General features: G+C 39.6%; 1 protein-coding gene across 10 annotated transcripts; it reads left to right on the top strand.

Annotated features, from left to right (window-relative positions):
* The first annotated feature begins 245 nt into the window (after window positions 1-245).
* On the top strand, window positions 246-27938 carry BRCA1 (BRCA1 DNA repair associated). 10 transcript variants are annotated; one of them, XM_075116713.1, is made up of 24 exons: window positions 290-388; window positions 614-681; window positions 1013-1112; window positions 3241-3294; window positions 3596-3676; window positions 4180-4268; window positions 5171-5316; window positions 5991-6096; window positions 7039-7084; window positions 7557-7699; window positions 8205-11588; window positions 12243-12328; window positions 13963-14143; window positions 16501-16633; window positions 16827-16993; window positions 17977-18302; window positions 18943-19030; window positions 20561-20638; window positions 21102-21142; window positions 22960-23043; window positions 23472-23526; window positions 24905-24978; window positions 25506-25566; window positions 26728-27938. In XM_075116713.1, exons 3-24 carry the CDS (start codon window positions 1024-1026, stop codon window positions 26829-26831), a joined length of 5616 nt encoding a protein of 1871 aa, XP_074972814.1. In that variant the 5' UTR covers window positions 290-388; window positions 614-681; window positions 1013-1023; the 3' UTR covers window positions 26832-27938. The 10 variants fall into 10 exon arrangements, with proteins under 10 accessions (XP_074972813.1, XP_074972814.1, XP_074972820.1 ...); XM_075116710.1 differs by having other exon boundaries at window positions 340-388; window positions 5988-6096; XM_075116712.1 differs by lacking the exon at window positions 614-681 and having other exon boundaries at window positions 246-388.

Raw genomic sequence — 27938 nt, 5'->3', positions numbered from 1 at the left:
GGGCGGGACCAGACGCTGTGGAACCACAACAATAAACAGAGCCGGGGAGCGCGCAGGCGGTGCACGCGCCGCGCCGCCGGCAGACACGTACTTCCGAGGCAGTGCCGCAGCTCCCACAATGCGCCGCGCCGGCGCCTGCGCAGTCCGATGAAATCCGTGCGGCGGGGTCTCGCGGCCGCGCCAGAGCAAATCAGCCACGCCCTTTCCTGCACCGCCCTGCCGCGGCAGGGGTGGGAGGGCCACGCGCCACAAGGGAGCTAATAAGAGAACGATTTTCTGCCCACGTGCTGTGGCCGGGGTGCGGGATTGGCTGCGCGGGCGCGCCGTGTCCCGGGGCGGCGGGAAGGCGCGAAATGCGATGCTGCAGTGGGGCCGCTCCTGAGGGCGGGTGAGCGGCGCCGGGAGGGTGGCCGCGGCCTCGGCAGCGTCCCGGTGGGCCGCACCAACGGCGGCCGTCTCTCCCTGCGGCGGCGGGCCGGGCGGGGCCGGGCGGCTGGGGCGCGGCGAGCGGCGAGCTGGGTGCTTCGGCCTGCTGATAGGGCTCGCTGCAGGGCCCGTCCCTGCCCCTCAGCTGCCGCCGCCCAAGGGACAAGCAGCTTCTCTCTGTTTTCAGGATTTACGATACTTGCTGCGGGGTCTGACCTGTGCTGTTTGGCGTAGGGGCTTCCCAGGGTCCTTTGTGTAAGCGTGCCTGCTGTTTCCTCTACATCCTTTTCCACCTAAAAAGCTCCTTTTCTTCGCTGTTCCGCATGTGTGCGCTCTTGCTGAGTTTCTGCTGAATGCTACTTATGCAAACCCTTTCCCTTTGCCCCTTTGACTGCAAGAGACTTGACGGGTTTTCACTGTAAACATTCAGAGTACAAATCCACCAGTGCTATAAAACCTCTCTAAAGAAACAGCAGCGAAGTATGTGATACTGCTTAGCATGTTATAGAAAAGCCGTACAGCAGAAGGCATGGTCCTGGGACACAACAGGTCAGAAACAAAGCTGATGACTTTTTTTTTTCTGTAGAGTATTTTTGGATGCAAAGGATGGACCTCTCAGTGATTGCTATTGGAGATATACAAAATGTGCTTTCAGCTATGCAGAAGAACCTGGAGTGCCCGATATGGTATGCCAGGAGGGAAAAGTGAACTCTGTGTGGTTCATGAGGCTTTTGTTTTTCTCTTTCTTTTCCTTTTCAAATGCTTTGTCAGCTCTAGGGGTTATCAGAAACGTGAACTCTCTGTAATTCATGAGTCTTTCGTTTTTCTCTCTTCTTTCTTTTCAAATGCTTTGTCAGCTCTATGATTATCAGAAAGCAAAAGGAATTGTTTTTTAAGGCTAATTACGTTGATGCTTTATACAGGTCAAGACCAAACCTGTATTTTGCTCTTATGTTCTAGTAAATGTTGCTTTTCTATTGCAACCTAATAGTCCTCGATCCAGTTAGAAAAAAAAAATTAACTGATGGGATTAGAGTATTGTAAAGCAGGCTGGATCTTTGTCCTTTGTCTCTAAGGGGTAAGTGAGGTCTGTAGTTCTTTAATGCAAACAAAATAGCATAGATTCTAGTTAAAGCCTAAATACCTAGGATGTCTGAGAAGCTTTTGAAAGACTCTTGCTTCCATTGAACCAAACTGCTGAAGTTTATTTTGTCTATGTGGCAAATGTTTTTAAATCCTTACCTTTTAAATCCATTTAGAAATATTTCACTTTACTGCTATTGGAAAACCGAAATAATTCCTGTGTTGCTATTAACATCTGTTACAAAGGCACAGAGCAGAAAGCATAGAATGTCTGAAGTGCTACACAAAAAACTCACATACGAACTTTTCTGAAGAGGCAACGTGGTTTTTGCTGAGGTATCACCGTTGGATGGTTGGCTTGGTTATTCAATGACTTAACAAAGAGTGTTACAAGAGCTAGAATAGAAACTATTTCCTATGTCTTCTGTTCTTTATTGCATGTGGAATTTGATGGAATAATGAAACATCTCAGAAAGTGATTTTACACAGTCTGGTAGTGTTGATTGATAGGAGGAAGCTGACTTCAACATGGAACGGAGATTTACAACGTCTACTTTTTTGTAGTAGAAGTAGTTGCAGAAGCATGTACTGTTTAGCTTAAATAGCAAGACACGTTATGAACGGCTGTTCAAAACCAGGATTTTAACGCATGTAGCAGTTTCGTTGGTAATTATTAACTGGACAGAAGGCTGTGCGTATGGTGAGGTCTCGCCTTAAGGCATAAAGGATTATCTTTCTCTTCTGTTGTGGTAAACTAAAATGTTAAAACATCCCAAAATATGAATGATTGAGGCTGGGGAATGAATAATGCATGCAAAAGTAATGCTGAGGCTGCTTTTGCATCTTGGTGTATGTTTTGCTATAAGCACAAGTTAGGCTGTTCCGCAATACTAGCGTTATATTTGTTTTGGCTGTTTTCATCCAAGTGTGGAGGTGGCGGTGGTTTAATTGGAATAATGATAAAAACTTTTTTTGCATACTGCTAGGTTGTAGACAGAATGCAGTCACAGAGAGGCTTCCTGTCGTACACCATCTATGAAACTCATGAAACCTCTCCTGTGTAACTAGGGTTTGTAACACAGTGTATGCCTAAATTAGAGCAGGATTTTTTAAAATGTTTTTTTTTGTTTCGTTTTAGTATGTGTTCAAGGTAGATTATGTTTTAAGGTGAGTTGAACGAGTGAATTGGTTAGAGCTTTTCTGAAAGCTCTAGTGTCAAGTTAAATGTTAACTTTCACACTGTGTTAGACAGGAACGTGTTTAGAATAGAAAACCAGGGGAAAAAGGCATAACTTAAATATTTGTTTGTGTTGACACATCTGTGCATTTGGTTCATAGAAACATACTAAGAGTCCAGTGGGCTCCTGAACCGACAGAACTACGTTGTCCTTTACTCCTGTCATGGGAGGTCAGCGTGGAAAAAGAAGGCATTAGTGTTCTAACACCAAGTTTCCTGAACTGCTGAACTGGCATTTCCAGAAAATGCTGTCTTTTTGGCAGAGGCAGACAAAGATTGTGACGAGCTAGTAGATACGTGTATATCACATAATGACAGTATTCGTTACTGTACCTGCTTCTCAAATGAAAAACCGTCAGATGTCTCCTACTTCTCTTGGCCACCAAGATTTTCTTAGGTTCAAAAAAGTTACTGTATTTCTGGATCTTAATTTGTTGCTCCTATTTTATATGTAACTTCTGTGTTGTTGTTTTCTTCCATTTTCCTTTCTGTAGCTTGGATGTGGTAGAAGAGCCAGTTTCAACAAAATGTGATCACATATTCTGCAGGTAGGTTTGAAAACTTGTAATTGCAATGCTTAGTCATTCTGTCCTTAGTCTCCATGTGTACTTCTTTTCTTTAGTGCTAACGATGTATACTGTGTTCTGATAAGTTAATGTGTAGCTATTTTGGGGGAAAAATCAATTCTGGTTAAAAAAGCTGCAGTTTCACAGATGTGTCAAAGGGGATTGATTAATTCATCACAGCACCAGAACACGAATCCCAGGCATTCAACTTGGTAATGAAGGATTTGTATTAAGGGATGCACTCACTCCCTTTGTTACCATCATGATTATTCTTTTTTCCCAGGTTCTGCATGTTCAAACTCCTCAGCAAAAAGAAAAAAGGTGTGATAGAGTGTCCTCTGTGCAAGACTGAAGTTACCAAGAGGTAATGCATCTCTGCAAGTGGGCTTGAGGGTGAGAAGTTTGAATGCTAAGGAAAAGTTAATCATGGTCTTAACGTCTTAGCAGAAGACTGAAATAGACAAGAAAAGGTGGTTTTTAAGTGAACTGTCAGTTTCTAAAAGAGTAACTCTTTTGTGTCTTACCTCAATATAAACTTTTTTCAAGTAATCACAGGTGAAGATGCCACTCTTGGCAAATGTGCTATCAAGGTTAGACTCTATTATTGTTTGGTCATTATAACTAGTTTCTCTGGGCTAAACCTATATCAGGAAATGATGAAATTTTTGCTTAGTGATAGTTTTAATTTCTGCAGTGGTGGTTGTTTTGGGGAATTGTGTTGTTATTCCTTGGCAACAATTTCTCATTGTCTCATCTTCCACGCTGCAGTTTTACTCCTTTTTTTGTTAAGCCTAAATTCTAGGAGCACTATTAATGGTTTACCCATACGTTTGTCTTAAAACAACTCATGTGGTGATGTTATTTCAGAAGCCTGAAAGAAAATTCCAGATTTAAGGAACTAATTGAAGGCTTGTTGGAGACTATCCATGCGTTTGAACTTGACACTGGAGTAAAGTGTAAGTGTTGTGAATGTACATCCCCCGCTTTTTTCAAATAATTGTGATACAAATGTCAAAATCTTACTTGCAGGCTATCTCATTTACTGTGCAGTACTCAATTATCAAGTTTTTTCTTGGATGTAGCAGCATTAAGTCCCGTTAAGTTCCCAAGATTTTCCTACAATGATGTCTTCAATAGTCTTAAGGGGTTTTACTGTGCATTTGATGACTCCAACCAATCTTATTTTCAGTTCCTGAAATATGGCCAAATGTATATCAGCTAGTCTATAACTAATCTATAGCTGTGCGGCAAAGTCCTGCTCTTGATTATGCCCAACCTTGCAGATTTTAATGTCTTAGTCTGAGAGCCTGAATCAGCAAGTGCTATAGCGGTGTATGTTAATTTGTCCCATTCAGATGTATCCTTTTGGAACCCAAATTTATCCTTTCTAGTACTCAGTGCCTTGTAAAGGTATTGGCAAGTCAGGCACGTGCTTGTTTATATTTTGGAAAACAAGATATTCTTGGGGGTGGGTGGTTGCTTGTGGGTTTTGGTTTGTTTTTTTCCTTAGTGTATTCTGCTTTAAAACTAGGCTTTCTTTTCAAGTTCTTTTCAACTTGTTCAGTTATTCTAAAATCACTATTATTAGATCCTGTTCTTACTAGATTATCCTTACAAGCAAAACTGGTTGGGAAATTAGTTTACAAGATTAAGATTTTACTTATTACGTGAAGGGTACTCATAAATAACGATCAGACTAACAATTCCATCAAGTTTCTTTCTTTGATAATTGTATTTTAACTCTATATGTGCTAGTTGCATGGGGTCTGTGCAAGGATATTTTATTGATGTGTAAGACCTGTTTTCATGCTCAGGGTAAGAAAGTATTTTTGCTTTTTTTCCTATTGATATTTTTCAGTTTTAAACAGTCATCACTTTCCCAAAACATCCACAGAAGCCAGTGCTGCTGAGTTCTTGCATAAAGAAAGTTCTGTCGTCCAAAGTAAGGGCTTCAGAAACAGGAAGAACAGTGCTAAAGAAAATGGACAAGAAAACTGTACCTTGGTATATTCCCCCCCCCCCCCCAATTTGTGTGGATTATATAGTGTTTAAGTGCATACACATAAATAAAAGGAATAGGAGATGTTAGTTTGCTTTCAGGTCACTGTTTGACTTGAATATTATTCCACAGAAGGACATTTAAATATTTTTGTCTTTCTAGCCTACTTTAAAAAGTTGTTTGCATAAAATGACCTGAACTTAAAGATAATATTGCCATAAAATATTCTGTTACTGAAACTAGGGTTGAAAGCTTTTCTGTACTGCTTGTTTAATAAGGCTGTCTAACCATTGGTAGGCTTGCCACTTTTTTAGTGGTAAGGCCATGAATATGTCTTAAGAATTCTTAAGACATTACCCAACTTAGGGTGATTGCTATGTGTATGAGTTTGTTCGTGGTACGTTGTTTCTTGTCTCATCTGCTCAAAGCTGAATAGAATAAGTAAGATAAAACGGTTAATAATTTGAGCTGTTAAATGCATGATAATTTTTTTCTATTAACACAATCCATTACCAATATCAGTGTGATAAATTATGTGTATTGGACTTTTTTATAGAGGCTGCCAATTGAAAAACATATGTATCGTCCCCCCACTGCTGTAGCTTAAATAATTGCTACTTTTTTTCTGAGATAGCCTACTGTTATAAGTAACTATTCCTTTCTGTTCTCCCGTCAGCAGGAAGCTAATGTGGATACACAGCTTACAGATACCAGGGTCAAAAGGCGTCCCCTGAGAAACAAAACCAAGAAACGTGGCTCCGAAAAAGGAATTTATATAGAGTTTGGTAAGATCTACTGTAAATCCACGCTAATTGAGCTTAAGTATGATGCTTGCAAAGTAATGAAAAATTATGAAGTTCAAGTCTCTATAAACATGGGTTTCTTATTAACATCAAAATGAGAGCAAATGATTAAATGGTGGACAATTCGAAGTTGGTCAATCAAAAGGGGTTTTAGATAATGTATTATATTGTAGGAAATAACGCTGCAGTACACCTTTAAGGCTTAGTGTACAAGATTAAAAGAAGATGCTTACAGATGTGAGAAAAGCTATAGTTGTTGTAGCTAATAACTACTGTTTTCTGAAGAATATTAAGCTTTGACACCAGTGCTTGAGGCTTTACTTAATAACCAAAGATAAGAATGAAATCTAATTGAGAGAAGAATATTACATTTCTGTCTATCCTAGCTTTTCAGAACTTCCTTTTTATCTGGTGGTGACTGCTGTGAGAAACAAGATAGATGCTGTGCATAGTTATTCTCCCTGTTCCTTCAAGGAAAGAATTGGTCCTTTTAACAGATGGTGTTCATTGCCTCTCTTTTCTTATCGCTTCTGCCAAGATTAATCAAAGCACCAAAGACAGATATTCAAATGTTTTGCTCTGACTTCCAGTTCAAAGTTCTACATACTAGCAGCTGTTTCATGTATAAGTTTAGAAGTTAGAAACTAACTCTTAGCTAATTAACTCAGTAGCTCTCTGTTAACCAGTCACTCTATTTAAACAGAAATTTATGCTGGAGCCGTGTAGATATTAATACGTAGAAATCATTATAATTATGTAAAATACTGCACAATTGAACTTTATTTCATCTGATAAACGTTGAAAGCATCTACCTCTAGGAGGAATTAAGCATGCATGCTTCTGTGGTAATAAACACTGACTCTGGCAAGTCATCTTTCTCTGAATCATTTCAACCAGAGTAACAGCTGATTTTTTTTTTTTTAGGCTCTGATTCATCTGAAGACCTTTATAAACAGTCAAGCAATACTGGGTAAGTAAAGGTAATTAAGGAATTTATGCTTTCTAAAGACAGTAGTTCAGTATTCTAACTCCTGTGTTTTAGTTTCTTAGCATAGGACTGATAGAATTCCTCAAGCTGACAAATGATTTTCAACTTCAAGGGCGTCAGGGCAGAATGGGTAGCTGAGTCCCATCAGTTGTCATATAATATGCTTTAAAGCTCTTTTCTAAATGTTTTGTTGCTTACGCAGACATTAGATCAAGAGGAAAGCATGTACTATGCTTTAGAAAAGTAAATGTTAAATTCAGGAATGTGGGAGGGGATCTTTTAAAGAAATGGCAAGCAACTCTGAAGGGATCAAGTTGTGGCAAGTGTCAACCATGAAGCCTGACTCCTCTGGAAACTATTTCAGAGAGTGAAAAAGGGAAAATTAGGTATCACCTTCCATATTATGCCTGTTGTGGTTTTCTCTGTAATGAAAGTAGATTTCCCTTCCCAACAGGTTAGAAGACAAAGCAGCACTTCAGTCTTCATCTCAAGAAAAGCTAGAAGAACTTAAGAGTGCCAGGAAGTGGAATGAATACTCTTGCAGTGCACAGCCTGACAAGCTGGGTGGAAAGGAAACAATTCTGCCAAATGCCGTAGGTGTGTTGTTTTTGTGGTGACAAAAATGATTAAGCTTGAAAGAAAAACCACAAGTTAACATTTTGGCTTCCCATGATTAAATGTATATACTTGCAGTCGTGTATGTTGTAGTTTTGTTGATGCCTACAGCTAGTGACAGTATAATACAAGACTTTACCTGTAGACTAGATACTTAAAATGCGGATATTCTGTGCACAGGAACAGAAGGAAAAAAAGTAACTGGGTCAAAGTGCAAAACTTATTCTATTCTACATAAGCCATATTATCCGTTATAATACAAGTTGAGAGCACTGTGTGGTAATTCATGTAGGAAGTTGGATAAACATATGTCACAGGTAGTTTGATCGTTCTCCCTTTCCCTAGTGGGAGATTTGTGCAGTGTAATATTCTGCTTTGGGGGAATGTAAGAACAGCTCTTTTAAAACAAAGTAGCCATTAAGCTTGTCATTTTTCTTGTGTGTGTAAAATAGGGCTTAATAATTTATAATACCTTATAAATCTTCAGGTGAAAGTGATTTCTCTATGGAAGGCTTGAGCAAGAAAAGCACTTGGAGCACTGCTGAATGTGCCAAACCTGGCCAAGTGAATATGACTGAATACCAGAGTTGTCCTTTAAATGTTCTTGCTGTAGACCTACCCACAGAGCAGCGTGACAGAATAGGTAATGCCAGTCCCTTAAGGAAGGGGGACACATCTTTCTTTAAGAGCACGGAAGAAATGGATGCAGAGCAAACTCGGTGCCATAATAAAAGCAAAGAGTTTGACTTAAAAGATAAAAGCTCAGAGAACAGGTTGGGTAAAACCAAGGAAGTAGATATTGTACAAAGTGTGGAAGCGGTGGAAATGCATGAACCTGAGAATGATTCTTTCTGTGAAAAAGAACTTCCTCAGGAGAAGCTACTTCAGCCAGAGACGCTTCACTGTGCTGCTGTGAATCAAGTCTCTAGGAAGAGACTGAAGCGAAGCATTCAGAAAGTCAATGAATGGTTTTCAAAAAGTGACGAGATTCTGTCTTCCGATTCTTCCCAGGATGATTCTGCTGGAGCAACTGATGTTTCAGGTGAAGATAAATCTCTATCAGATAAAGATTCCTGTGTTTCAGAAAAGACTGACCCTATGGTAGATTCTGTGGAAATTGCAGTGGTTGAAAGAAACAAGAGATGGTCAAAACAAACAGCAGATAGCATCAAAGACAAAATATTTGGGAAAACATACCAGAGAGAGAGGAAGTCAAATCCCCCTGTTATCTTGAGAGAGATTTTACCTACTACAAAAAAGGAAGATGTGGCTACTGATGAGAAGTGCTTGAATAATTCCAGCAAAGACAGACCAAAACGAAAAAGAAAGACTGCCTGTGTCCTGCAACCTGAGGATTTCATCAAGAAAAAAGACACAGAAAAAGCGGATGGGCACCCTCAAAGTGTTAGCTGGTGCCTTGAGGATGCTGAAAAGAAAAGATCTGATGAAAGTTCTGCTGTTAATGAGAGTTACCTCTCTGAGAAGAGAGAGGATAATACACTAGCAGAACTTGAGGAAGGAGGAAGATCCATGTGGAAAAAAGCTGCTGAAAAGGTGACTGTCAAGCACTGTGATGGGAACCTAGAACTGAATAACTGTGATCAGAAAAGCACTAAAAAAAGTAGTTCTGCAGCAAAAAGATGCAGGCGTTCTACTAGAACCATGTGTGCTCTACAGTTAGTAGTAGATAGAAACTCTGTTTCTCCTGATCCAGCTGAGCCACAGATTGATAGCTATCCAAGCAGTGAAGAACGAAGGAAAGTTGATTCTGAGCAAAGACAGGTCAGGCGCAGCAGGAGGCTTCAGTTACTTTCTGAAGAAATGACAAAAGAAACAGGAAAAGGAGTAGTAATTAAGGCATCAAGAAAGCATGGCAGTGATCATGAAGGGTCTGTCTTTGGAGACCAAAGGAATATGTTGGTTCACACTTCTGAATGCGAAGACCTGTGTGAGCCCCAGGGTATGTCAAGTTACAAGTCACTCACTAATCTGAAGGGTGGTGATCTAGAAGCAGATGAAATGCGGATTAGGCTAAAGAATTCATCTGACACTGCAGAAACTGGAAAAAGTCCCTTCAATCCTACACCTTCATGTGAGCATTCAAACTGTAGTTCCTTTGCACCTGATGCAGGTTCCCACCAAAAAGGTGAAATACAAGGTAGCCCTTTCCTCCTGCAGTCTCCTTCAATAACTGTGGTGCAAACTGCTTCCCACCCACCTGAAGAGATGACTGAACCCTGTACTACTTTTCCCCAGGATAGTGGGCATGATACACAGAATATTCCAGGGGACTTCAGAACTGAAAAGCTGCCAATAGCTAAAAATGGTTTGGAATTGACAAAGGAAGCTGAAGATAGTGAGTTAGACACACAGTATCTGCGGAATATATTTAGGCATTCAAAACGCCTATCATTTAGCCTTTATCCTACTCCCATGAAGGCATGTGAGGTAGAAGATGCTGCTTCTAAAACTTCCAAGATACCACGTGCTGATCAGGTAGAAAATAAGCATAGGAAATATTTAAAAACGGAAAACTTGCAAGAAGAGAAAACGGCTGCTGAAAGCTTGAGTAGGGTTTGTGAGAAAAAGAAGCTTAAGACCCATGAATCTGCTTGTGTTAGTCCTGCAACGTGCTCTGTCAGCAGCACTGAATGTATGCACGCAGGGGAACATCAGGATGTTTCACAGTTCGCAGACCAAGGGAATCTGAGACCAATAAGAACAGGTACTGCTAGAAGTGAAGACAAAAACCGATTGCAGAAAGGAGAGCAGGGAAATGAAAAGACAGGGTCAGCTGACATAGGGATAGAAAGTGAGTTGAGACAGAATCCAATCGGAAGTAATAGAAGCCAGAGTGATCAGAGTAATACAGAAGGGCACATTTTCAAAAGAACTGATTTAAACACAGTCGATGAAATACACTTCAGTTCAGAAAACAATCAAGCGGGAAAGGCCAAAGCTGTTGACGGCAAAGGACCACTACCGTCTTCTCAGTCCAGATCAATGATTTGTCCCGCAACTTGTCAGCAAAGGCCTGCTGAATTCAGCTGTGAAGTCGTTGGGAAGAAAAGTAGCAAAAGAGAAAGAAAACGAGTAAAGGGGAATGAAGAACAAGCAACCCAAACTGCTAGCACGGGGATGCCCGAGTGTTTAGTTACAGAGGCTCTAGAAGAACCTCTTAAAGTGAGTAGTGATTTTACAGGCTTGTCTGAAACCCCTGATGGCTTACTGTGCTCTGATGATGATATTGAAGAGAATACCAGCTTTTCTGAAACTGATAGGAAAGACGAATCTGCTGTGTTTGTAAAAAGAAGTGGCAATGCCCTGGTAAAAGAACTACACGATAGAAGTGTTGATTCTAAGCCAAGATCTCCAGGTGTTCAAAGATCTCGAAGAAGAGCACGGAAACTGCAATCTTCAGATGAAGAATCTAGCGAAGATGAAGATTTACCGTGTTTTCAGACATTAATATTTGGCAGATCAGTAAGCGCGCCTTTGCAGATCAATAAACAAGGGACATCTCTGGTAGAGTCTTCACAAAGCCCTGTCACACTGCCTCACAACGGAAGTCATGGTGACAATTCTATGCAGAAGATGCCTGAAGCTGCCGAAAGTAATGGGTGTGTTTCACCAAGCCAGGAGTCAGAATGCTCTGTCAACTTATTTTCTTCACAGTCCAACACGTCTGAAGAATCACTGAATGGCGCACAAGAGCTGAAAAAACCTTTAATACAAGTCCATACGTCCAAACAAGTAAGCAATGTGAATGATAGCAAAGAAACTTTTGAAAGTTGTAATAGAGGGCTGAAGAGAAGCAAAACTAACTTCAGAGATGAATGCCGAGAAGACCCAAACGTGGGAGCAAACCTAGGTACGAACCAAGATTTTTATCTCTGCAGCTCTATTTGTTATGTCATTGCACCCAGGTTTTTGGTGTTCGCATGGAAACTTTGTTCTGTATTTATGTAGTGCTTGCTCTTGAAGGAATATATCAGCCCTAAACAGTCAAACTAAAATCCCTCAAGTGGTTTATTTCCTGAAAATTAAGTTCTCCCAGTATTCTTTGTTCAGAGCAGAAATTAATAGACTGGGCACTAGAGGCCAGACTGAGTCTGTCTGATGGGAATTAATTTTGGGTGAAATGCTAGCTTTCTTACTGTAAAGTGATACTTGTATCTATCAGCAAAATTTCATAAAGCCTACCTAAGCTATTTCACCAGATGAAATGTTTGTTGAAATTGGCTGTAGAATTCTGTAGTGGTTATTCTGAACTTTTTATGGCTTTCATAAATATGTAGGACTCTCATCACTATTGAAACTTTGAGTTCTATTTCCTTTGCCATATGATGTTCTTTGAAATGTGCACTTAAAGTAGATCTGTGCTTCTAACTTAGGTGTTTTCAATACTTGTCACTTTATCATTATAGTTCACAGTTGTCTTAAAGGTCTGTGTAGTAAGAGATTATGGATGATGTTTGGTTTGGGCTTTTTTTTTAACTAACTCAGGTTTTCTTCCACCTTCAAGGTGAAGCGTCTGGATATGACAGTGAAACAAGTATTGTAGAAGATTCATGTGGACTGTTCTCTCAGGGTGAAATCCTAACGACACAGGTGAGTTTATGCACTAAATTCTATAAGTAGCTGCATTCTAGGATATAAGCAAGTACGTGAAAGCTGTGAAGTCAGTGTAGTGGGAAACTGCTTTCATCATAATTCTTTGTGTTACTGGGTTACTTCCAAGAGCATAACTAAGGAAGAATTGTAGAACGGCTTCTGTGCCATCATTTGTCCTACTTTGTCGTCCATGGTAACGTTACATTCTAATAGGTATTGATTACGGTGCTTAACTGTGGGAGATGCTAGTTAATGAATCTCCACACTTGACCAGTGGTGGAAACCTCAGCTTCCTGTATTTAAAAGCTTCACTGATAGGAGTCTATGATTGGTGATGAGGATCGGATTTGCTATATTATGATATTTAGAAGCACAGAAACTTGCCTTCTAAGCACAAAGTTTATATCAAATAATTTAATACTAAAATATTATCTATAAGACCCAACAGGCAATGTCCAACAAAAGGTGTGTCTAGCGCAGCATGTTTTCTCTATTAATTTCCTGATTACTGCTTAATGACCTGACTTTTTGTATTGGTTTTTGGTGGGGGGGTATTTCATTTGGGGGTTTTGAGGTTTTGTTTTGTTTGGTGGGGTTTTTTGGTGTTTGGTTTTTGGTGGTTTGTTTTGTGGTGGTTTTTTTGTTTGGGTTTTTTTTGGTCCTCTGTAACTTCAAGGTAGGTCTTAGGCCAAATCTCTCTTCAGCGTTAACAGCCCTATGGGTTTTAATGTGTGTCAAAGAAGATTAAACTTCATTTTTGTGCTTTATGGGTGGTTCTTCTCTTTACTGCCTCAGTGCAAAATGTGGTCAACTGGCAGGACATTGCTCCCTGATGTAGCTTCATTGCCAGAGATTCTAGGAGGTACGCCTGGGTCGAGTGGAATAGTGGCAGTATCGGTCGGAGCGAACTTTTTTGGTTTGTTGGTTTTCTGTTTGGTTGGGGTTTTTTTACTGATTCAGTAATAAGGAAGCTCCACCTGGTGCCAGTGCTAGAGCTACAGATGTAGTATTTGGTGCTGTGGAAACTGCTGTATCCTCTGTGGTGAAGGTTTTAAGTCTTTGAAAGGACCCTTTGAAGCCCTGAGCTCTTCTCATGAGGAGGTGCATGTGACTTGTTTTTAATAGAAGGTATTGTAATTTTTGAGAGAGAAAGTAAGGAAGAGTAGTATGAAATATTTTATTTCTTTTAAACAGTCTTTGGGGCTTGTGGTGGTGGTGGAAAGTGCAGAGGCTCAATACTTGATATTCGTGATTGCATTAGCCACTTAATGTAAAATTTAAACTAATGCAGCTGGGGCAAATGGCTTTTAAAGAAATCTGTGCAGAAGTTCTTTCTTTCCTGACTGATTAAACTCTGGTGAGCCATATAAACTGAAGTAATTTGAACAGCAAAATGACTGTGTGATTGGGTTTTTGTTGTTGTTGTGTTTTGGTTTGGTTTTTTGCTTTTGACGTAGCCTGTGTGCATTATTTGTTACTGTAAAAGCACCACAGTCATCTTTTGAACACATGGTAAAAACTAATTCAAAATAATTTTGCTGTTTCTAATTTTCAAGCGTTTGTTAAAGAAACTATTCTTACCGCTTAAAATGGAGTTTGCTAATGTTGGCGCAATTGTATGTCCTTTGCAGCAGAAGAATGTCATGCAAAATAACCTAAAAAAGCTTCAGCAAGAAATGGCTGTACTTGAAGCAGTGCTAAAGCAGCACGGAAGTCAGGACTGCGGATTTTTACCTAACCCTATCCATAGGGAACTGCCACATTCCAGTAGTGAAGGAACATTTGGAATGGAACAAATGAGACAAGAAAGAGGTAAATAGCAATGAAAACCTTTCCTAGCTTTCTTACATACAGGTGTGTGACTATTACTAGTTCTTTTTTCCCCTCTACCACAAATTATAGCGTTAATTTAAAATTGATACTTTAGAAGAATTTTACCTAAATTCAGCTGTTCAGTGAGACATACATGTTTTATTTGTAACTTAGGTACTACACTTAGATCTATAACGGGAGTTTTTTAGGCTATGTGAGATTACATGCTGTAATCGTATAAATGGTGTGAGGAGGCCTTGTGGCTTGGCAGTACTAATCCACGTTGCTGTTGCCAGTTCTAGTTATACTCTTGTTTTCTTTCACTGGAGTGGGTAAGGGACTGGGAGAGTGGCTGAACATCCAAAAGGACATGGCCTCTATTGCTGTGGTAGAAATTGTCCTTACATGTATCAAGGAAGAAGACAGAAATTAGGTTAGGTATTGGCTGTCAAAAGTAATACAGTACAGGTCAGGCTGCTGATGGGCAAAGAAGAGGAGAATATGTATAGTGGTGTGTAAATCCCCTGAACAGGGCATGAACCCAGAGTTCCTAGTGGGAAAGCGCCCATGGCAGTAGAGAAATGGTAAAGAATACTTCAGTAATCACCAAAGGCTTACTCTGTGTTGAGGATAAAGTGAGTTGCTGCCAGCATGTCAGTAGCAGTGAGAGGGCTTTATTTAAGATTTTTCTTTGTTAAGGCAAGAAAGGTACTGAGATTTACTGTTCTGACAACCTGTCTGCAAGAGAGCATAGAATGAAGCCTACAGTAAGCCCAGATGTTCATTGTTGAACTTCTCAGAGTTCTATAAGGGCACCCAACTCTGGTTTCCAGATTTCCAAAGATGTAATGCTTATTGAACTCTTAGATAAATTGCACCAGTGCTCTATTATCCTACTCGCTGCTAAAAATTTATTTCTAATTCTGTGGTCTTATTCGGTCAGTTATCTTTATTTTCTGAGGGCAGCTAGAATAACTTAACATCCTGGAATTCAAAGTTATTTAGTGTGTTATCACGCCTGTAACGTGTGTGACTTTCACTGTGGAGTCTTTTCTATCTAAATTCAAAGGCTTTAATCCACTGCTCTGGGTGCTAGTAAAATATCATGAAACAATCTGTAGGTTGCTTTTGATCTCCTGAACAATGGCTTTGTGTACAGTGTGAGGTATGACACCTTTAGATTATAAGATATTAATATATCTTATAGATAAAATATATTAATATAACCTTTATCTTAAAAAAAATTACAAAAAATATGAAATATATCGGCCAATACGGTGCAGCTATACCAAAGGGTCTTTTGCTCGCGTGTTAGTAAGTTAGTTTTTGTTGTCAGAGTATAGTCTGCATCAGGAAGCTCCTTCATGGAGAAAAGGGAGCTAAGACAGAAAAAGGTAAGAGGCTGAGCCTTTGAAAGGTGGTTTGCTCAATCCACTCAAAAACCTGAGGTAACGACATCCTTCCTATTGTGGCTGCTGCTTCGATACTCAGATTCCTGACAGGAAAGTAGGGTCATTTATTGTGGAAGAAATTTGCTGTAATCCTCTTCTGATTTTGTGTTCCTGATTTAACAGCTGCACTTTGCTTTCAGCCTTCTCTCTATCTCATCTTTTGGACATCTTCAGCCGTTAAAACATTAACAGTATATTTAACGCTTAGAGACTGGTTAACTGAGCATGGATGGTTACAAAGCTTGTTGAATTGCATGGCATTCACCTTACTACACTTTGGGAATATTCTTTCATAGACAAGACTTTAAAATGTGACATTTCTAAGCCCAGTAGGCCAAATTTGTGGGATAAGCATAAATAGACTGCCTGAATATGAAGTCAGCAAATCAATGATTCATTTTCTTCAGATGGGAAAACTACTTAAAATAATTTCATTAATGCAATGCAAGTTTACATTGTTATGCTAGAATATGGATTGTCTGACTTGTAAAAACTTAAACTGATCAGAGTTATTGATGGTTTGATAAAAATTACAGGCATCTAGCTATCAAATAAATGCCTCTCTACTGCTTGTGAACAGAGACGGTAATGAGTTGAGGGGATTCATAAACAAACTGCACTAAACAGTGTAAATTTGCCTTCAGCCTATTTTATATCCTACTTTTTCACCTAATACATAGCTGACATCTTAGCTTTGTAGATGACTTAATATCTAAAGTAAAATGTAGTTGTCAGCTGTGCTTCAAATGGCTTAGCATTTTGTGTAGGTTTGTTTTGGGGCACTTGCCTCTCTAAAGCGTAACTGGATTGAGATTTTAGAGAATGCTTGTCGTCTGACCTGAAGAAACAATTAAGAATGGCTGCTTTTATTTTGCTTCTTTAAGAATCAGTTTTCTTTTTTTAAAGGGGCAGAGTCAACCTTAGAAGAAAATTCTGAAAATCACAAATGCAGCATTTCAAAGGGATTTTCAGCCAATGATTTCCATGTTATATCAAGTGATTCTCTCAGCAGTGAAAGCAAAGAGTTAGAAAAAGAAAGGTAAATGTTTTTGGTTTTGTTCTGGTTTGGGGTTTTTAAAATTTTATTTCTAATCTTGTATTTTAAAAAAAAAAAAAAAACACAAACCTTTAAATACCTCAGCTTTTGAGCAACTACAATAGCTTAGCTGTTGCTACATGGTTCTGATACTTAGAAGAGTAAAAAAGGTATTCAAACCAATTTCCCTCTCAAGGTCTCCAGAATTGTTGCTTCCATCTTCTAAACCCTGTTTGTTAAAGAGAGCAGATCTGGAGGAACACCTTCAGTCTGACAGCGTTCTGAAGAACAAAGCTCCTTCTGGAAAGACAAAACCTGTGCAGGAGGTAGTGCAAGAATACAACCAGTATCACCTTGAAGCAGGTAACGTTTAAGAGGGATCCAACACATTTTGATTTCTGCTTTTATCCCTGCTTGTCCTGGTTTCAGCTGGGATAGAGCTAAATTATTCTTGGTAGCTGGTACAGCGCTGTGTTTTGGATTTAGGATGACAGTAATGTTGATAACGCGCTGATGTTTTAGTTGTTGCTGAGCAGCACTTACAATAAGATGAGGACTTTTCAGCTTCTTGTGCCCTGCCAGAGGCGGCTGGACCCCAGCTGGCCAAAGGGATACTGCATCCCTTGGGACGTCATGCTGAACAAAAAACAGGGGGGTGTTGGCGGGGGGAGGAGGGGGTCGCAGCTTGGGAACTGGCTGGCATCGGTCAGCAGGGGGTGAGCAATTGCTTTGTGCATCACTTGCACTGTATATTCTGTTATCATCGTTATTATTGCCCCTTCCTTTTCTGTGCTATTAAATTGTCTTTATCCCACCGCATGAGTTTTACCTTTTTCCCAATGCTCTCCGCCGTCCCACTGAGGGGGAGTGGGGGAACGGCTGTGTGGTGTTAACTGCCTGACGGGTTAAACCACAGCGCTGCTTTTTTAAAATGTTTTTACATGCCAGTAAGATATAAATTTTTCTTGTAAATCAAGGATTTTAATTTATATATTCCTGCTCAATTTAAAAAGATGTTACATCTTGTTTGGTTGGTTTTGTCTTGTAGCCCAGCTGTATAGCTGCCCATCAGGGTGGGGTTTGGCAACATTTTGACAGTAATGGGAGTTACTGTGTCTCATAAATTGGTACTTCTTGACAGATATGCTACTAGAAGTTTCACGGGTATTCTAGTGTCTCAGCTATAGATCAGGAAAAGGTAACAACAGAGGTAAAGGTGAAATAATAAACACCTAAGGAGAGGAAGTGACTGCAGCATTTAAATTTAAAAGGTAGAGCAACAGTCTTCCACCATAACAACACAAAGGACAAAATTGTTTCAAGGAGTAATTTCTCTTTGCCTTCAGAAAACGCAGATGAGCAGAAGACTGGGACCAGGCTAAACAGTGCATCTGTCTTATCACACCTCTCTGGAAACATGACCAGGAGTCCAGATAGCTCTTCTTCATCTCTAAGGCTTCTTAACCCTCGAACTGCAGAAGCAACAGATAGTTCTGTTGCAGCTCAGGATGCTAATAAAAGCCGTGCTGAAGAACGTAAATCGAAGAGAAGTGTGCGTTTTCCTATATCAGCTCTGCACAATGCAGCTGGGAAAGAAAACGCCACGAGTCCAGTTGTAACTAACAGAAAAGAAATGTCAATCGTGGCATCAGGTCTGAATCAAAGTGAACATGTAAGTATAGCTCAGAAGTTGGAGAGATCACTTGTTAATCATTCCTGATTACCACTATGGCCCTCAACACAGAGGGTTATAAGTATAATGGAAACGAACCTTACAGAAATTGCAGATTAGCAATACAGCAACTCAAGTCAAACTTTTTCATTCCTGAAAATATGAAGAATGCTGCCCAAAAATGGCACTATTGCACAACTCCCTACTGTCTAAGGGGAAAACACATTATTCCAAAGCAAGAGGACTTTATTTCTAGAAAGCCTTGTGGCTTGGCAGGGAGGGGACTGTTTGGTGGGTTGGTTCCCTTAATGTTCTTAGATGCTGCTTCTTTACCCAAATTCTCATTCATAGTGAGGATTTCTGTAATTAATCAGTTCTGAATTGCTGATAAACCTGTTTGTATGATCTATTTCCAAGAGGATGGCTTTCAGCTTATAAACTAGTGACCAAGAGCTGCTCTTTACTTTAGCCTGTTGAACGGTGCCAAAATTCTTGACTTTTAAGGAAATGTACTTTCTGTGGGCCAACACAAACAAACCATTACTTTAAAGTAACTTATTGTGTAATACTCCTATACACAGGAGTTGTTGGGGTTTTTAAACTGTTTTGCTAACTATTAATTTTCTTAACTACTTTTCAGTTGGTGGTCCAGAAGTTTGCAAGAAAAACTCAGAGCACTTTATCTAATCACATTACTGAAGGAACAACCCATGTCATAATGAAAACAGGTTTGTTGGGGGCATGTGAACAAATCCTATATTTACACACCATATAGAATTTTACCTCTAGGCTAACCAACAAGCAGATAGCTCGGGAATCAATTTGAATAAGTTTGAGGCAAAGGTATTAATTGTTTTCACCTCTATCATAATTATTTTGTTTAGACTTGGGAATCTCTCTTATTCTATTTCACAGAATCAGAGTGAGGGTATGTTTTGCTTCCTCGTGTGGTTTGAAGTTAAAGTTGCTTAATTTTTTTTCTCCAGCTGTTTGGTCACAATTTTCAGGTGTTTGCAGCACTTTAACACGAAGTAGTTCAGAGCCAACCAAAAGTTGGCAAGATAGTTACTAAAGAAATGGGGTACAAACATTCTGGAAATAAGATACTATTTTGGTTCTCTAATTCTTTGTAGGGATTATAAATGCTGTTTGATTCTAGATTTTTGGAGAGAGACTTACCTTTAATAGAAAACTGGAAGTGGGACTTACCTATATGGGGAACTGATGGTAGTTGGTAGTGGAGGTGTGCTTCCCTAGGAACAAAGCAGAACAACCGTTTCATTGTAACTATTATTTGTATGTTTAATTAAGGTATCTAAATTCGGTTTTGCTCTCTGGTAGAGCTCAAGAATCCCATTGTTAAAAGCTTGAAGAAACTTTATCGAAATTTTAGTACAATACTACAGTTTCTGATATGGCAAATATATTGTATTGTATTCTGAAATAGCATTATATTGACTTCAGGAAAGGATAGTGTTCCTCAGAAACATTAAGTTCCTCTATTGCTGTGTCTAGGCATAAGTTCTGTTCAAGCTCTCTACTGAACCTACCACTAGCTTTTAACCAACGTTTTCTTAAAAAGCAAGTATTTTGAGCCAAATCTGGGTGCAGGTATGCTTTATACTGTGCTTGCATCTTGCTTCCTAGAAGCACTTCTAGCTGGCTCATACTTGGATACAGTCTATCACGGCAGCCTTTCTTTCTTTTGAAAACCAGCACAGAAAAGGAGCCAGAAAATCCTGTTACTCAAAATCTATGGCCTCTTTCTTCAGGAATTGTATCATAGACACTGTGACCACATGTTTTTTGGGAGGTAGATTATTCTGTCTTCATATAAATATATAGGATTAACTGCCTCCTGAAGCTGTGCCTGTTCTGGGAGAGTAGAAGATGATCTTAAATGCCTAGTCATCTAAAGGTTTATGCCATCGTCAGGCAGTGAATCCTACTGTTAGTGTCCTCTGTCTTGACTAATATTCTTTTTCTTGCCTCTTTTCTTTACATTCAGTAAATTCAGTAAAGAATTTAGTTATTCAAACTAAAAAAGGGTTCAGAAGTTGTAGTTGTGATAAGTTTCTGCTTGTTTCCTTCAGTTTAGTAGAATCAGGACACTAGAATTTTGGAAAGTTTCTATAGGTGGTCTTGATACGTTGCTGCTGCACTTAGCAAAGAACTTTTGCTTTTAGGTACAAATAACCGGAGCTGGGTTTTTTCACTAATGGCAAAACTGAAAGATTTTATTCTTGTTTGGTCTTCAGATAAGGATCTGGTGTGTGAACGGACACTGAAGTACTTTCTGGGTATTGCAGGAAGAAAATGGGTAGTTAGTTATCAGTGTAAGTACAACCTTTTTTGGAGCTAAATACCACAAATGTATTCTTCACTTGTTCCATTAAAAAAAAAAAAAGATCAATTCATGTCTTGGCATCTGATGTTTTGCAGAGTTTCTTCTAAATACTTTAAATAAATAAGTAAACCCCAAACAAACAGCAACATCAAGCTGCCTTCTCTTCTGAATGCTTTCCTGCTCTCAGATAATCACATTGGATTGCTCCCTACCCTGAAAAAGCCTTTTCTCCCTCTTAATTTAAATCTTTGAGATGCATGGCATCAGTTAGCACAAAATTAGTGTTATTTATAAAAGGTAAAAAAATTAGTTCTTTCAGGCATCATACAGTATTCAGTTTCCTGTAGTACAGCTACTGTCAATTTAATATAGCACAGAAGTCGGACTATTGTCAGTGGAAAAACAATTTTGCTGGATGAAATTACTTGTCGTGTTCTCATCTTTTTATTTAGGGGTAATTCAGTCTTTTAAAGAAGGAAAGATACTGCCTGAGGTAGGTCTTTTATCTTGAGTGAAACGTTAAGCATGTAAGCAATGCTATTACATGGATAAACCTATTAGTAGCCTCGGATATTGTCTAAATATTTAATATATGGAAATTTGGCTCTTAAAACTGGGATTCTAGTTTTACCAAACGGTAGGACCAGAAGCCACACTTACGCTGTGTATTCATTGCTATTGAAGACATAATGGGTCCTTCTTAGCTTTTGTAACAGTTTATAGGCATATTTTTTTAAAAAGTGTTCCTACTGATATGGATTTCCAGCATAGAGGAAAAGATACGTTGTCTGCCTAAGGAAACGATGTTTGGAATATAGCTGTGCACATAGTTTTGGTTTGGTTTTAAACTTCAGAATAGCCAACTACTGAAAACCCATTCCAGTATTTACTGCCTCTCCTAGCAGAAACAACTGATTTGATATGACCCTGATTTAGGTGTATTTTTGTATTCCCAGGTAGTATTTCATAGAATCATAAAATTATTAAGGTTGGATAAGACCTCTAGGATCATCAAGTCCAACCATCAACCCAACACCCCCAGGCCGCCTAAACCATGTCCCCAAGTGCCACGTCTACACAGTGTTTGAACCCCCCCAGGGACGGTGACTCCCCCACCTCTCTGGGCAGCCTGTGCCAGTGCCTGACCACTCTGGCAGGGAAGACATTTCCCTCACACCCAACCTAAACCTCCCCTGATGCAGATTGAGGCCGTTTCCTCTCATCCCATCACTGGTGACTTGGGAGCAGAGACTGACCCCCCCTCACTCCAGCCCCTCTCAGGCAGCTGCAGAGAGCGAGAAGGGCTCCCCTCAGCCTCCTCTTCTCCAGGCTAAACCCCCCCCAGCTCCCTCAGGCACTCCTCATAACTTTGGATTTTCATGGTCTAGTACAGATTTCTGGAGAATATCAAATTAGCGACACAGTATGGGTTTTGTGTATCTAATGAGCAGAAATGCGCACTTCCTGGTATGAAACCCTTGTGCCCTGTTGTCAAGCCAAGGGTGAAGAAGAAAAGCCGTGGTCCCAAAAAGACCCTAGGAAGGGGTATTAAAGGCTGTCCTGTGCTTGGGGTGAAAGGGGGAAGTTGCTACAGAATTGACTGGGAATGCTAGAATACGGGACAGCTGTTAACATCGTCATACGCACTCGTGTTGCTTTAAGCAAGGAGAAGAGCCCCAGTTGTAATGAAAACTATTTTTTTTTTCTCCAAGTAAACTGAAAACATGCAGCTTCTCTTCATACTCCTGTAGCAGGTTAGACTGCATGGGAGTTTTGGAGAAGTTTCAAGAAAGCGTTGGAGAAGTGGGAGTCTGAGCCACATGTAGGCCTGCAATTATCCAATGCACTACTGTGTTTTTTTTATTTATCTATATACTAAGTGAATGCCTTGAAAGAAAATAGATGTTGAAGATCTAGAGGTTATGTGCTGTTACTTTCTATCAACTGAGACTCTACTGATAAGTTAATGTTAGTGATTGTTAGTGACTCTCTTTAAGTTTTGGATATGGGGTGTTTTGCTTTTTCAGGGTTGTTTTGTTTAGCCTTGGAGTGTGCCCCTTCTTTTACAGTTTGCTACACTACAATTTGGCTGTAATTTGTTTCTTTAAAAATTGTCTGATGCTGCAGGGGTTCCATTACTGTTCTCCACCGTCTTTCTTTAAAAGCCTTTTAATTAATTTTCTGCACACACTTAATTGTAAGGTTTCTAGTTCTGAAAATTGACAACTTATCCTGCTCTCATCCAGAGCTCTGACCAGGGAAGTATTCTCAGTCTCTAATTTCTCATTGCTTGTTTATGTTATGTTCCAGGAGAACTTTGAAGTTAGAGGAGATGTAATCAATGGGAGAAACCACCAAGGTCCTAAAAGGGCTAGGCAGTCTCTGACTGAAAAGGTATGAGCTCATCGGGGGGGGGGGGAAATCCTGTCCTGCTGTTACTGTTTCAGATGTGTGGTTACACTAGCTGAATATCTGGAACTTACTCCAATTTCTCTGCTCCTCCGCATATAGAGTTGTGCAAATGAAGCATTTCTGTACGTGAAAGGTGAGCTCTGACAGCAGCAGTGCAGATGTGCTCGAGTGACTTGCTATCTTAGAGTGAATGAATAGTGTCTTTTCATAACAGCAGTGTAGGGTAGCAAAGCGTTGGGAGTTTTTTTGTTATATTCTTTTGTTGTGTAGGTTACAAAGAGCTTCAGATATACTTTGTGAAACAGCAATAGCTTGATAACCAGTCCTAGAAGTGCAATGAAACCGGCGTATTAAGTATTGTCCTTTAAAGATACCATATGTACTCTGTTAACGTATTCCTTGTTTTTCAGATCTTTAAAGGCTTTGAGATCTGTTGCTGTGGACCTTTCACTGATATGACTACAGGTGTGTCATTTTAGTGGAATTAAATGAACTCTTATCATAAAAAACTATTTGGAGAGGGATTGTGCGCATTCACCAGAGTTTTATCTTTGATCCCTACTTGGATACCCTTGTACCTCTTTTACTCTGAAACTTTCAGAATACCTACAGGAGGTATAGTGTAGGTAAAGGCTTTATGCAGCTCTGTATCCAGAGGGAATGGAAATGTGTTCTCTTCTATTTGGATGTCCTGAGAGAACTGCGCTGGCAATTTTGCTGTATTCCAAAACAGGCCTTCTATCTAGTTTATCTCTGATTCTCTAACAATGAAGGAAAAGCATAAATATCATGCTGTCTGGTAATTGGTTTAGATGCCATTTAACGCTTGTATTTGAGCATTTTTTTTCTTCTGTCTTAGTAAACAGTTGCTAAGTATTGTTTTTCAAGCAGTTGACACATCCTCAGCATAATCTCTCTCTAGCAGCAGATGTTAAAATTGGAACACACAATAAAGCCAGGATTTTATATACAAAGAAAAAGCTGGGCAGGATAGCTTCTTTTTGTTAGTTTAAAATTGAATAAAGTGTTGTAGATGTTTTGAAAATTTACGCTAGAATTTTCCTACCTAAAATATTTGTACGTCCCCATTTGTGTGGCTTATTCCCTAGAATAAGGTAGTGTTGTTGTTGTTGTTTTATTATTCCCCATCCCTAGAAACATTCAAGGTCAGGTTGAACGAGGCTCTGAGCAACCTGATCTAGCTGAGCATGTCCCTGCTCACTGCAGGGGGGCTGGGCTAGATGACCCCTAAAGGACTCTTCCAACTCAAACCATTCTATGGTTATTCAGCAGGTACTTTCCTGTTTGTCCAATATACCTTCTCTTTTTGACTGGCTGAAATATCCTCACACCTCTTGACATCTACAATTATTGCTGCAGAGGATACAGTGCTTTCACCTGCTGCAGTGATCATCAGTTATGGCTCTTATACTTGAGAGACTTACCTTTTTCTCTATCAGTTCAACAAATTGGTGGAGATTAAGTACTTTGGCTACTTTTGTTAATGAAAGATAATCACAGTTCTAACTTCTGATTTTTCAGTTTCATGTCTTACATCATTATGTTAAGAGGAAATAAATTGTTTGTGACTTTCTCTTTAAGTTTTGGGCATGTGGTGTTTTGCTGTTTCAGGGTTTGTTTTGTTTAGTCCTGACAAGAGGGTGAATTGATGTTCCTCAGCAGGCTAGAAAGTGAAAGGACTTATTCTCTACTAAGGCTTACATTTCTTTCAAATGATGATAGTTTATATCTTGGAACAAACACATGAGGGCTTAGGGAATAGTATCAGTTTCAACCTGGTATAAAACACTGAAGTAATTGACTGTTTATCTGATTTCTTCAGAACATCTAGAATGGATGGTGGAGCTTTGTGGCGCCTCTGTAGTGAAGCAACTTCATCTGTTCACCCACAAAACAGTAAGTGTTAATGAATGTTGCACTTAAGGTAGTGAATGGTCTATAGTTACACACTAGACAACATGTTGAGAGATTACGTGGCCTTCGCGGGCTTGTCAAAGACTGCATGCAGGTATGTTAGAGCTGTCTGCACAGTAATGATGCCAAACTGCATGGCAGCCGTTCTGGTGTTCTGGGATCTGGCCACTAAGGCCACAGGCGAACCTGTAGTGGAAAACTGATCAGAGTACTCTGTGTAGGCCAGATAGCTAATCTGTCTTGAAATCAGCACTGAGCCTCACTTCCCAGCGCAAAAAGCCTTTAAGTGCCTTAACTTAGTCACAGCATTTCTGGAGAGAAATCACTGACAAATCTTAGGAACTAATGTATTTCTCTCTCTATTATCGCTTCTTAAAGTCCTCTCTGAAGGAGAGCACTCTGATTCACTGAAGCAGAGTTAGCCCCGTTACCACTCTCTGCAGATAGTGTGAGAGTGTTTTAATGACAGATAACGGTAGCATTTCTGTTTTCTTATCTTGAAATCCCAGAATTCAACTGCTGTCGTGGTTGTGCAGCCAGATGCATGGATGGAAAACACAGATTACAGAGGTAAAACGACCCACTGTCATGGACTGTTTTATGGTACACATTGAATGTCTTTATCGCCTCAGTCCTTTTAATACTTAAATATTAGAGAAGCTTGTAGAGGAATTGAAGTAAAATCCTACTGCATCTGGAGATGGAGGTATGTCCTGGAAGAAAAACGTGAAAGTACAAGGTATATCTCAAGCATCAGTAGAGTCTTAGAAGGTACCCTGGCAGGCAAATCCTATTCTTGGCTCAATTGTCCTGCATATCATCAGCTTTACAGAAACTTGTCTCATTGGAGGTAGTGTCTGAACGGTGGGGAAGCACGTCCCTTGGAGACTGGTAAGATCTAGGAGAAAGCCTCAGACAGGACAAGGTTCTCATAGTGTGGAAAGAATATCTAGCTACAAAGCGTTAACTGGGATATATTTGCCTTTTCCTTTCCCCCTTTTCTTCCCCCTCCTTCCCCCCATTTTCCCCCTTTCCCCTTCCTTCTCTCTTCTTTTTTTTTTTTTTTTTTTTTCCTCCACCCCCCCTTTTGTTTTTTTCCCTCAAAACACTCCAGAGAAACCATGAGACTTTGGAAGTGCAAGAGTTCCAGACTAACTTGCTTCTAAATGAGATGGTGGCAGTTACGGGATGAATGGGAGCTAGTTAGGCTATAGTGGAGTTCAACAAAAAAATGCAGCAGGAGGATGAGGTAAAAGCAACAGCTGTTTCCATGGCACTGGGAAAATGAGAAAATAAAGAAAAAGATCCTGAAACAGTGAAGAACAGTCTGGGAGCACTTCAGTAATTTTCTGTCACCTCTTTCTTAATGAGACTCATTGCTTATCGCATACTGAGTACGCCTGAGCAGGCAGGAACTGCGGCTCTGCCATGGAGGTCCTAAATTAAAAGATAACAAGGACTGCACTCTGCTTTTATTGTTTATTCTGTGGTGTTGAAAACTTCCTGCCTGACCATTTGCCAAACAGCTATTCTTTTTGGAGCAGCAGTATTACCTCCATTGTTAAAAGAAGTAGTGCCACATCACTGCTTTTAGACTCTTGTTTTTTATCAAGGCCTGTAAAATGTCAAAGATAAAGCAAATAGCTTAATCTGAAAGACATCAGTAAGCTCACCTTAAGCTTGCTTTGACTCATTGATAATAGTTTTATCATTTATGTCTTTGTCTTTCAGCAATCCAGCAAAAGAACAACGTTGCCATGGTGACTCGAGAGTGGGTGTTAGACAGTGTTGCTTGCTACACATGCCAGGAGTTCGATGCTTACCTTGTGTCCTAAGGGTGATCTGCAGTTCTTTTTCCATCGCTCAGAAATTCTCATCAGTGCTGATACTTTGGTAATTATTTTAAGGACTGAGAATTTTGAAGTCACTTATGCAGAGATTACATGCACGTAGTGTTCTCGTTCAGAGTAAAATAACTACATTTTTATTAACAATAAAGTTACTTAAACAACATTGCCATGTAAAGATGGAATTACCCACTGTTCTTTAAAGATGAACTTTTCTAATTTCAAAATAGTGCTTTAAAATTAATTTAAAATAAATTTTTAAACGTTAGAAAATTTAGGACACTGCCTCCTCAGAGAAATAGTGATGTATTATTTACCATTGCAGCCAGTTCCTGTTTATATACTTGAGGACGTTTTGGAGACAGTCATTTACAAGAGTAATATTGGGCTCAGGGCTCAAGTTAAAATGTACTTGCACTCCTGAGTAACCTCCGTGTTTTCATTTTGCATAAATGCATACCCTGAATAAGGGTGTATACCAAAACAGTGGAATATTATTTTGTGATTACTAATGCATCAGCCTGGTTAATCTTAGGCCACGGATTACAGTTGTGTTAAACTACGCAAACAGCTCCCCTGTTGTATATACAAGTGCCAGCTTGGCCTAACCAGGAAAATCATCCACAGGTACGGCCCCTGAAAAGCGAACGCGTGAGTCTCAGTGTAAACCAATCCTTAAAACCACAAGCCTATACCAGAGTTGACTCAGTCTTATATCTGAGAAGTATATGTGGCACCTACAAAGAGATAATAAACAGATGCACTTTAATATCCCAGTGACCTATAATAAGCCCTATAAAAATCTGCTTCTAATAGTCCCTACCGGCAGAATGAGACTGCAAAGAAAATAAATTGCTTTTTATGGAAGAAAATATGTTGCTTCTTTCTGTTGCCAAGCAATTCAACTTCATAAATAATGTTATACTTTCAGAGCTGAAAGAGAACCTGTTTTCTTAAAGCTGTTTAAAAAAAAATTGTAGCCAAGTTTAGAGAATTGTTTGGTGCTTGATGCTGCTAGGTTGTCTTGGGAAGTTATAGACACTGTGTTTACAAATATTGGAATGCTCAAAGGAAATAAAATTATTTTGGCAAGTA

This window comes from Phalacrocorax aristotelis, chromosome 23 (assembly GCF_949628215.1).
Source record: "Phalacrocorax aristotelis chromosome 23, bGulAri2.1, whole genome shotgun sequence".
Taxonomy (NCBI): Eukaryota; Metazoa; Chordata; class Aves; order Suliformes; family Phalacrocoracidae; genus Phalacrocorax; species Phalacrocorax aristotelis.
Note: the sequence above shows the minus strand (reverse complement) of the source record. Positions and strands in the feature narration are given on the sequence as shown.